Raw genomic sequence first — 12,468 nt, forward strand, 5'->3', positions numbered from 1 at the left:
TTCGAGCTTGTTAGCATGTAACTATCAATGCATCGGAGACCCAAAGGCAGCCCATTGTCACCTTCTCGAGCCTGTAGATTTAGTACCCCGCACAAGCTAAAACGTGAACGTAATGGCCTTCAAACCCGATATATTTTCAAACTCGAACCAATCAAAAGATAGTGTGAATCTTATGAATCCCTTTTATTTAATAACCAGCAGCACCCCAAAGAAGCAAGAACACCAAGTCATCCGAAGGAAACATTCACATAAATTGCATAGGATTGGGATGCACATGAGCATTAGATATCAAACTTCCTTGTACACTAGTACCCTTTAAACAAACCTAGAAAATAGCATGGACATGGTAGTCTGAGGATCTTAAAATGGAAAGTCTCATAGTCAAATCTGATTATATGATAGGATGAGACTCTGAGCTACCCACTCATCAGACACAATCACTAGTTCCTTTTTCTTAACAAACAAGGAGAATGTGATGCGTAAGTAGCGTGAGGTTCCTAGAATGGAAGGGTCTCATCAGCCCTCCATGGTACACCTCCTTTGATCCCATAATACAAATCTCTCTCTTAAACAAACAGCTTCACTCCCACAGACAATACATAAATATAACTAATAAGGACAAACCTACACATAATGCCAACAACTATGGAATACACACTCTGAGCACAATATTTCTTCTTTAGTATGTGAACCTGATGTTGCTTGGACTCTCCAAAAGGAGTGGAATAGTGAACTGATTTCTACAATCATCCCCTACATGATTTCTACAATCATCCCCTACATGCACATCATCCACTGGAGTTACTCATAGTAACTCACAAGTTGGTTTCTCTGCTTCAACTTCAGTTGACGCTGCTACCGCATCAAGCCAATGATCACAATTTAAATCCCGTAAGACTGGTTGTAGTCGTGTGTCAAAGTTTGACACGACGGCCAATTAACAGTTGAGTTTCTGAGAGCCTTAAACACACTCTCATTATTAGGATCATAGAGACGCCAAGCCTTATCAGTTTCATTGTAGTGATAAAGCTTTTCGAAGTACTGAACAACCAATCGAAGCCTTGACTATAAACTGTCAAAAGGCTCTTCCGCCATCCACATATCATACAAATTCAACAAGATTCCAATCCAAAGGATCCTATGGACCCATTTGCATATTACAAGATTTATGTGGTTTGATATACGTGACAAACTCCAATGTTGAAAGGTAAAGTGACAAAGCTTAACAGTCAAAGTAATAAAGAGAAATTCTTCATTACCTGAATTGGTTGTGATGAAACTGCAATCTCTTGTCTTGACTATGGGGAGAAATCCGTCGAGAATAGAGCGATCGAGAGAGAGGTTGGGCGAAGACAAAAGAAAATGAGAAAATAGGGATACGGTCGGACACAAACGAAGGGTTATTTGGGGTACGGACGGATTAATAACGAGAGAGTGACGTAGCAAGTGGTTTTTGGGTGATTTAAGAAGCGACCTCAAGAGTTCGCTACGCTCACGGATTACTCAATATAATTTGTTTAATGTTCACAAAAAAAAAACATATATTCCTATAAGACTTGTCAAAATTAACATGTGTAGTTGCAGTTTTTGACTTAATTGAATAATTTTTAATTATATTAATATGAGCTCTTATGGTCAACACAGTACATATTTTTATTTAGATACTTTAGTAGGATTTTTTTTTTAATAAAAAAAATATAGCTAATTGTTAAGGATGTTATTATATCCAATTGATCTACATCTCTAGTGGCCATGCTTATTGGTATAGTTTTTTAAATCATGGAATATGTCTAGAAACTTGACAATGGTATATGTATTTTGCAAAATAGACCTCTTTAATTAAATATATTGCATACAAAGACACAATATATGGTTAAGGAGCTACTTAATGCTTACAATTTGCAAGCAATGCAGCTTGTACAACTATGACTCCCACCAAATATCACCTTCAATAAACTTCATTAAAGATGTGTCTACTCTTTGTACAGATAAAAGTAAAAAAACTTTGATGAAATAAAATACACAACAATACAATATTAACCAAATGTGCATTAAGTTAAACCCACTTAATTTCCACAATCCACTTGTATTCGATGGACTATAAGGTTGGTGACTTGGTGGTACCTTGTTGTCAAGCCAATGCAAACACCTTATACTAATTTCTCTTGGGCATTCTTGACTGAGACGTTTGTTTGATGCAACTGGGTGAATACCCATTCCAATATATGCATTAGCTAGGTGTTGCAGTCCTGTGGAAAAGAATAATGTTAGACTTTAGGAGGCTAAATTTCTCATCTAGGATTATCGGGAAAAAAAGAGCAATTTAACATTGCTCGACTTTAAGCTCGATCAAGTCGACTCAGCTTAGTGAAATTTCCACTATTTGAAAGTACTTATAAAAACAGATCTAGCCATCAACAATAGTGTTGTCTTTGTTCCTAGCCATCAACTTAGTCAAATCTCAAAAAGTCTGCACTACAATAACTATTTTTTGTTCCCAGTTGATTCGAAAATTGTATCGATTTCAAATACCATAAGAATTCTATAATTCATAGATTTTTTTTCCCAGCTTTCTTGAGAGGAGTCCTAGGGATTCTTATTGTATTGTGAAAAAGAGATGCAAATGTGTACCTTTAGTCCCAAATTAGGTATGGGGATTGTGAAAACCTATTTACGCTACCTTCTGAAAATTTTAGTTCTACATGACACCACTCATGAAACCATTTAATCCAACAATGGAGGATGAGTAACGACAACAACACAAAAATGAAATCCTTTCAACAAATTAGTTAGCATTTACGATAAAAAAAAAAACACATTCATTCCATTTCAAAATCTATAAAGAAAGAAAATGACCCTTATCTTGGAAACCACTATTGTGGAAGTCACAAACATACCTATAAAAAAAAAGGAAAATAAAAAATCTGACTTCAATTGGTGAAGAGTGACTACAATGAATACACACAAATCATTCCCGAACCAAAAATTGGTTTTATAGACATGTTGCCATTGCTAGCTTCTTATATACCTCTGGTCCATATAATATTCTACTACTCAAAAAACCCTAGCAAGAATCATTAACACCTACCATGCTAGCCACTACTTCTTCCACGAACAAATTCTAACTAAATCAGGGCAAACCATTATGCTTATATGATGACCCTCAATGCAATTAAAATTGAAAACGTGCTAACAAAGAAAACAAAAGTACTTCCTACCATTTTCTTGGATACATGCTATATAAAAACAAAGTCAAAACATTTGTAATTAATTTAGGATCATAACCCTATTCATCAATAATAGGTTGGTGCTAACCTCGACCAAACACGGTATGTCAGCACTCAATGCATGAACACTTCGCGATTGTAATCTTAAGCGCATACATAAACTATTATTCTTAAAGATGTGGACCTGAAAGTATAAGATTCAACAAAAGTTTAGAATGAACATCCACACATAAAAAAATGCTAAACCACAAACACACGAAGTACAAAATTGGTCATATTATATGAATAAACAAATTCATTCTTCAACCATATATGAACCACATAAAACAAACTAATATAAATGACACCCAAATGCCTCAACCCCACTAAGCTATATGTATATTAGAAAATAACATATTGAGATAAGGAACATGAGTATTTCTATCCAATATTATCAGGTGAAAGGGAATGCCTGGAGCTCTAGGCTCCCCAAATTGTGTTTTTGATAACAATTTGCCTACGGAAACCAACCGGTTTAAACATAAAACAATGGCCACTACAATTATTAGGAGATGAGATCGAGTATCCCTTGTACAACAATAATCCTCTCCTATTATCTTCCTGCTCACCCCGCTTAAGTTATTATTGTTTTAAGGTTACCACCCCATGCTTTGTGTTGCCCGCCTCTGCTTAGGTAGTATCGCTTGTAAGTTTGCCAACCTTTTCAACTACCAACTTGCCTTTCATGAATACACAATTCAGTATGCAAACACGACCACTATATACTATGGCAACCCAAAGGGCATAGTTCTTTTAGTTCAAACCATACTATTTTGCAAACATATATAATTACGAAAATCTGACCCATGTAGAAACAACACGACAAACCATGGAAAGTATAGTCTTAAGCATACTGGAAAAGAAAAATAAATATGAAACATAACAAAGTCTGTGTAAGGATCAAACAACTGCCGGTTGCAAGACTTTGAGTGTACGTGTGATTGGAACAATTAAAATTAGAAATAGGATGCCCATACCATTTCTATGGAATAAAATAAAACCTAGAAGCCTATGTTTTCTTACAATGCTTCTTGTCTCGTTTTAAGGCTCACTCAACCAACTTCTTGTGTTTTGTGTTCTTTCACGGCTCTTTCCTAAATATATAAAGTCAAAGCAATAAATTAAGGAGGAACATCTAAAATTAATGTCATTTTTCACTTTTGCTTTTTTTTCCAAATCTTTTCGTAAAGTAAAGGCTATATAGTATGTAATTTTTCCATGAGAAGTATACCTTGTTTAGAAAATACCAAAGTTTAGAAAAATACTACAAAAAGAAAAAGAAAAACATAATTAAGAAACCGTAACTTAAAATGAGCAAGTATGACACTTCACCCCAAAGAAATCTGAGATCCATGAGAACTGATGAAGTGGGATAAGACGTGCTTCAACTCAAATAAAGTACAGTAAGAAACGAAAGTATATAGTCCAATTCATGCCAACGAAACATTAAAAATCTACCGAGCTTAGTCCTTTTAGAAAGGAAAAATAAAAGAAACAGAAAATTAGTGGTTTAGTAACTATGCAAGGGCTTGTAACGTGTGTTTTGAATTTATTATTCTTGATAATGCTACTTTTCAAGCTAACAGTATAAACTCATTCCCAATTCATATTGTCTTCTACTCAGTCACCTACACCATCAGCATTCATAACTACTCTGAAAATTAGCATGTACTAATTTTTTTAGCTAGATCAAATAATTGCTTATGGATAGTAATGTAAAATAAGTCGTCACTATCACTATCTGAACAATGATGATAAAGATATTCTTAATAGATAAATTCAAACATGCACGATCTAATAAAATTTCATGTGATGTAAGCGAGATACCTCGACAAACGATAGGAACAAAATCGCAAACTACATATTCAAAATTGATATGGCAAAACAATACAACAAAAACTCTATTTAATATCAAACCTGGGTGGATATAAATTATTTGCCATGGAGAGAATACCAGCACCAGTATGTTTCAACTTGGGTTTTATCTCATCTTCAAATTTCGAACCATATATTGATTCTCCACCACGACCTGTACCAGTAGGATCTCCACCTTGCACAACAAAATCCTCAATAATGTGGTGGAATTTGACATTGTCGTAATAACCTCTTTGAGATAGCTCAATGAAGTTTCTACAAGTTCTTGGAGCATGTTTGTAGTACAACTCTTCGATAGTGAATGGACCCATGGAAGTTTCTAGTGTGACCTCGGGTGGTCCACCTTCTACACATGTTATTTGTACTCAATCCCAACGTGTTAAGATCCAGTCCACAAATGCATGGTTCGCTAGAGTATAAGTTGACCAACAATGGATGACCTCTTAAGCTTATCAATAGTTTCTACACAATGTAGCACTTGTACTAAAATAAATAGCATAATACGACAAAAAAAAAATGGAAAAATACAATTGGTAAAGTACACACTTTTTATATCAAAAAAAGAGAGAATGGGTTAGAGTAGTTAGTTAGGCAACTAAATTGATGCATATTTCATCAGAGTCGTTGCTTGAAAAATTGTCCCTATGTAACATTTTAGAAAGACATGTAATAAAAGGATGAATCATAGTCCAGATTGCACAAAGTCTGTATAAATAATTGAAGATCAATTTCATCAAATTGATACTAATCAAAGCAAAGGAAGGACTCAAAGACACCATAGTGCTAACCCACAATAATCGCAAATCAAGAAGAGAGAAAGCACAAGTGCTAGTATTCAACACAAACTAATTAGCCCATCTCTCGTTTCTCTCTACCTTACTCTTTCTTTCCTTAAGTTTCTAGTTCCAACCAAACCTCAGTAAAAGGCCACTGATTTCTTGTGTTTTTTCTACCAATTTTGTTCCTAATTAAACATACATTTATGGCTCTTTTTACTTCTTTGTCGTTCTTATCTTTCCCTGTCTAGCTATTTAGGTAACTTCTCTTAGCATATTTCTTTCTCACGTGAAGTGCTACATCAAATTATGGCAGAGTGGAAGAAAAATATTCGCATTCGCCCACAAACCACAAAAATAATAAAAATCACATGAATCCAAACCAATACGCATTAAAAAAAAATATATTAAAATGTCAGCCCAAAAGTTATGTGCAATGTAGGAACAAAATACCCAAATCTATCTCAGACACCAGTTCCCCAGAAAATCTTGTGCAAACATAAAGGCTTATGTTTCTTCGAACATCACTCACGCATACCAAAAGCAATGGACAGAGGTGACAAATTGCCACAGTGATTTAATCTTCAATGTACAATCCAAGGACTTCCCTGATGTAACTCTCCTTTCCTCCATTAGAACTGAAATTGTTCGGTAAAGGGAATAATGAAATTCCTACTTAATTGGAACAACAAAAAATATAAAAAGGATCAATCATGGAAACGCGTACATCAAAAAACAGTTTTCACATTTATAGTTATGTACTATCTTGAAACTCATTAGAATTTAGAAAGAGCTATGTACCAAAGAAATTTTGAAATTTGGACGAAAATAAAACAAAATCACAATAATTATATCAAATCCCATAATATTGAACTACTTAAATTTAGGGAATACTTTCGCAATTCGTATCTTTTGAAAACCTTTCATGAGATGGTTCTGACAAGTAACTTTTGGAAATCAAGAACAGATGGAATATCTCACTAAACATGAGAGTGATTGTGTAGAGGCTTATATTTATAGTGGGAGAGTTAAGAGACTCCATTAGAGGTGTTTAGGTTTTCAAGTCAATAAAGAAGAAGTGAATAGAGATTAGAGAGGGAGTTACTGAAAGAGAGTTTAATTGCCCCAAGAAGTTGGGTCTTTAAAATTAGCGCCGGGGTTTCTTTTCTAAAATACATGTTTTACTCTTATCCAAGCCCAAGCCCAAGCCGTTCATCTCACTTGAATCCTCCATCATATCTTAGGCCTAAATCCTAATACAATCTTGGCCACCCATTTTTGGAGAAGGCAATGGGAGAGATGAACAATTTTGGGGCTTTAAACTTGACCTCACCAACTGACCATAGTAATTAGATGGAAAGCATTAAGGGTTCAAAATATATTGTTTGAGAGAAAACTTTTAGATTTCAAAAGCCATTTAATTCATCCACCCAAAAAAATTCCATTGTATTATGGTGGAAATGGACGTTTCAAAATTTCTTAAATGGTGTAGAAATTTAAATATAACTATTAATCTGACTATTTTTTTTTTAGTAATTGATTAACTTTTTTTAATACAATCCTTAAAAGCACTTAATAAAGGTCATTAATACTTTTAAATAGCATTGAATAGGAGTTTCAAAATGTTCTAGATCGTACATCTGCCCCAATCTAACTCAGATCCCCAGGCGATCCCGACCTCTCTTTGTCTTGCCATTGTGTTTTATTATAATAGATAGCGGTTATAAGAAATCAGACTTGTCCTCAGTGAACAGTTATGGGCTTATGGGATGTGAGCCCATGTCCAGACGTACAAAAATGAAAACAAAGAGAATTAGTTCTGGCTTCTGGGTCACATCACATGTGTTGATTTAGTGATTTCCTTTTTAATCTCAAGTCTGGGTCTTGTGCGGTATGTGCTCAGGTCTGGGTTATCAGGAGGCTTGGTCGGGATCTACCCAAGTTCGGGTTGTAAAAAAAAAAGAGTTACAGTTCCTACGCGTGACACAAATGATCTATATATGCGTGCTATATAGATGGAGTTTATCTATCCAAGTCCGGGTCATGATGATTTGGAAAAGTCTTGATATGTTCAAGTCCGGGTTATTATAAGACCAGTCCGAGTCATGGTCATTGTATGTCCAACATTGTTCCTTGAGCTGCGATCATGGCTAATTTTGTATATAAATTTCAAGGAGCAGATAGTGGTATATTGCTCGTTGCTTTTTATATGATTGCGCGACGTGACGAGTGTCTACCTTTTTATCCTTTTTCCTTGAGGGTTTGAACTACAACCTATGAAGAAAAAAGAGAAGCATCTGTGTGTACATATTTTAGCAAAAAAATATGTGACACGTGACAACATTTTCTTAACGCTCGGGTATGGTCTTAGTGTGGGTATGAAGTATTAGAACACACTTTAAGTCCAGATCCTGACTAACTCAGCTCTAGGAGGTTCGGGAGTGAAATAAGAATAGGAGGTTCGGAATTGGTTGGAGTAGGCTCGGAGAACTGAAGGTTCGGAACTGGTTGGCAGGAATAGTAGGCTCGGAGAACCAATTCCTAACTATGAACTCCAAATCTGGAACTCAACTACTAGGTTTGGAGCAGGTTCGTGGGCTTTGGAACTAGTTAGAGTAGTAGGTTTGTATAACCAACTCTTAACTATGAACTCCAAATCCAGAACTCAACTACTAGGTTCGGAACAGGTTCGTAGGCTTTGGAACTAGTTGGAGTAGTAGGTTTGTATAACCAACTCCTACCTATGAACTCTAAATCCGGAGCTCAACTACTAGGCTTGGAGCTCTAACTACTATTCCGAACATAAATATGTTTTTTTGTTGTTTAAGTCAATAAAATAGACCTATTTGACTTGGGAAACATGGGGCTTCTAGAAGAGTCAAGATGAGACTTAACAAGAGATAGTCTCCTAGTTAAACACTAATTGGGAAACCTCATCTATTCATCAAGATGATACTTAACAAGAGACGGTCTCCTAGTTAAACACTAATTGGGAAACCTCATATATTCTTATAAATAGAATAGTTGAACTCACGCTTTGAGTTTGATTCCTATTGACGGGATCGTGAGTTTGACCATTAAAGAGCGTGGTTCAACTCATCATCTTCTACATCTCTTCTTCTTCTTGATCCAATACTTCTTATTGTTCTTTGATCATCAACAAAATATTTGTATTTCTAGATTAGGAAAAATCATCACACAATTGGTGCCGTCTGTGGGGACACCATATAGAATTGATTTGATTTCTTGGTCGAATTTTTTTTCTGTTGTAGGTTTTCCTACCCACCAATTTTTCTTGGGTTTGTTGTTCTTTAAAAAAAATAAAAATAGTTCTTTTCTTCACTTTGATTCAAAATTATGGTTACTACAAGAGCCAACGCGAATCAAGGTAATGAGGGGAATAACGAGATCAACATGTTAATTCTCAAAGATAATCTGAACGTAGAGGAGATCGTCATTTTGGACAGAGGAGTGAAGAAGATGAGCCTAACAATGATGCTCCCCAATCTGCCATAACCAACCAAGCCGTTATGGATGCTGTGATGGCCGAACGTGGTCGGCCGGAGCTCGTTTGCGTTTTTTCCAAGACTACTACCGACGAAGGAGGGTCGTTCACCTCAAAGGTGTTGCCTCTTGATGGAAACTTCGAGGGGGGCAGTTCTTGCAACCAAGTCGACCATGGTGAGGGTTACGTCCCTACGCTTTATTTCCCTTACTTTGTTGGGTATCATAGCGACCAACCAGATTCTGATTATAATCCGGAATTGGATCCAACCCGACACTCGAGTTCACATGGAACTGAATTCTCTTGGTATTCAAGTTCTTAAGATGCGAGGATGGATGTCGAATGTGTTTTCTTAGAATCCACAACTATCAAGGTCACCCTCGGTGCGAAGAAGACTTTCGGTTCAAGGGAACCTTCATTGCCTCGGAATCCCTCGGTTCCCGATCTAGTTTTGCAAACTCCTCCACGATCTTGGGATCGGAACCACGTTATCATCGAGATGAGAACTCACGAGAGTCCAGGTCGAGGTATAACAACGAGAGAAATCCAATTCATGAACCTACTACTCCAATTCATGAACCTACTCTTACACGTACAGCTCAAGGCGCAAATACTAGAGGAACTGCGAGGTTCGATACCAACTAAGATGGATGAGTTAGTTGTTCAGTCAGCAATCGAGGGAGACATTGGAACTCCTTTTTCACGACATGTTATGAGTGGATACATCCCCCATTATTATAAACCACCGAAGTTGTCTAAATTTAATGGCAAAGGAGATCCGGTCTCTCATGTGCTCGTTTATCGTCAAGCAATGGTGGGTCTTTCTAAGAAAGATCATTATTTGTGCCGGTATTTTGCTTCAAGTTTAATAGACTTGGCACTCATCTGGTACACGAAGCTGCCCAGGGGTAGCATTCACGAGTTTAAGGTGCTATCCATCAATTTCATTGCAAAATTCAGTTGCAACTGAACCTACATTAAAACCGATGATGCACTATTTGACATGAAGATCCGAAAGGACGAGCGTATTAGGGATTTCACCAAAAGATTTAACGATGTTAAATTGCATATTGACAACGTCGATGAGACCCTCGCCATTGTGGCCTTTAGAAAGGGGTTAGATCCCACTTCTGGTCTATACATGTCCTTGAAGAAAGAAGAGCCTACGAACATGACAGAGTTGCATGCTCGGATCGATAAGTATATGGAACTGGAAGAAGACCAATTGGATAGGGAATCTTCTCATAAAAGAGTGATAACCAATGTCACCTCCGCTCTATTGGTAGGAGCTCTGCGCTAGTTATTATAATGATAGGAAGTCCGAGGAACCACGGTCGGAGCACAAGTTAGTCGACAGAATTCTTATCAAGATAAGTCCAAAAGAAGATTGGTGACATGTCGGGGAAATGAGCAATTACCCTATAGGATAGGGACTTTACCACTTTAACTTATCCTTATGAGGAAATCTTTGAAGTTAACCAGAACAAGATGTTCATGAAAGATCCTCGGTGGGTGAATCTCGATGCTAACACATCTTTGTTTCCAAGTAATGTTATACTACTCTTAGCTTCTAAGAGACAAAATTTTCACAAATTTGGACTTGTTTCCACTATACTGGGGGCATGATCTATGCCAATCAATTATCAATAAAATTTATATTTCTCTCTTCAGAGCATTGTTTCTTTTATAATTTTTTGCTGGGATACTTTTTGGATGTTGGGTGAGAGATCCCATATGTTGGCCAAAGTTGTATCAGAACCTTTAGAAAGCTTTCTCGGGATGATGAGTGAAAGATCTCATGTGTTGTTCCCTGTGTGATGGAGAAAGTTTAACTTAATTTGGATTTTATCCTCCTAAGAGCAGTTATAATGTCTTATGCTTATAAGTGTCGGTTTATGCATTAGATATCAGATCATTTAAGGACTTTTTACAGAAATAATATAGGGGCATACCCCTACGTTCCTACAAAGTCTTATTTCCTAACAAAACTAAAGGTATTTACAGGAATTGACACAGGGGCAAACTCTATTTTCCTACAAAACATTGTTTTTCTAAGATTCGGAATACGAATTTGTATAAAATATAATTTGACATTTTTGTCATTTTCCTTCAATGGTCGAATGTGCAACCATCGTCTGAGAGAAAAGTGGGGCATCTGTGTATACATATTTATGCAAATAAGGAGAAAAGAACACCACTTCCTAACTAGTCTGGAACTTCACGTTCGGAACTTGTCCAAGTTCGAAACTCCACTTCCTAGCTAGTTAGGAACTCCACGTTCGAAACTCTACTTCCTAGCTAGTCCGGGGAACTCCGTTGAACTTGTCCAAGTTCGGAACACCACTTCCTAGCTTGCCCGGAACTCCACGTTAAGTAACTTGTCTAAGTTTGGAATTCCACTTCCTAGCTAATAAGGAACACAGAAAGTCCAAATTTGGTACTGTTCTCTCGAGTAACAAACCCGAAACTGTTTTGTGGACGGAAGAATCTGAAACTACACTGTTAACTATAGTACCCGTCCTATCCGAATTGCATTGTAACTTAACATATCCGAAATTGCCTCGACAATAGCATTGCCCAGTACTGGATTCGGAACTGAAATTTGTAGATTGAAGAGCCCGACATTGATTGGTGAGACATTGGATTTGGGAATACGCAATGATAGCAGCGGTACTAACTTGATCAATATGGACGTGCTGGTTCACTAACACAGCCGATACTGAGTACTGACTAACATTGGAACTGATTGTTTAAGTTCTTAACGTGGTTATTGGCTACCAAAACTTCGATTTCCTCAAGTCACCAATATATTGTGCTTTTGGCCCAATATGTGCATGTATGTGACGTTGCGAACAAACCAAGGCATTACTCTGTTGATCGAGACTTGGAAGTACTCGAGGGCATCTGCCATTAACGAAGGTAAGGGGAGTCGGAGTCCAGCCTTTAGTAGTCCAAGGAATATCAAGGGACCTTCGTCGGTTCCAAGGTCGGCAGTCCATAGATAACTCAACTCCAGATGAGTGATTCGGGGCTTGACATGGGCTGA

General features: G+C 36.9%; 1 protein-coding gene and 1 long non-coding RNA gene across 2 annotated transcripts; one reads left to right on the top strand and one right to left on the bottom strand.

Annotated features, from left to right (window-relative positions):
• Positions 1 to 2,120: 2,120 nt before the first annotated feature.
• Positions 2,121 to 5,420, bottom strand: LOC147492931 (uncharacterized). Its single transcript, XR_015199173.1, has 3 exons — positions 5,184 to 5,420; positions 3,316 to 3,411; positions 2,121 to 2,249 (listed from the first exon to the last, which is right to left on the bottom strand). It is a non-coding gene; the product is annotated as an uncharacterized LOC147492931 (long non-coding RNA).
• A 4,648-nt stretch (positions 5,421 to 10,068) lies between these two features.
• On the top strand, positions 10,069 to 10,722 carry LOC147492932 (uncharacterized). Its single transcript, XM_086567698.1, has 2 exons — positions 10,069 to 10,350; positions 10,432 to 10,722. Exons 1-2 carry the CDS (start codon positions 10,069 to 10,071, stop codon positions 10,720 to 10,722), a joined length of 573 nt encoding a protein of 190 aa, XP_086423824.1.
• Positions 10,723 to 12,468: the final 1,746 nt, after the last annotated feature.

The sequence above is a fragment of the Coptis chinensis genome, chromosome 6, assembly GCF_015680905.1.
Source record: "Coptis chinensis isolate HL-2020 chromosome 6, ASM1568090v1, whole genome shotgun sequence".
NCBI lineage: Eukaryota > Viridiplantae > Streptophyta > Magnoliopsida > Ranunculales > Ranunculaceae > Coptis > Coptis chinensis.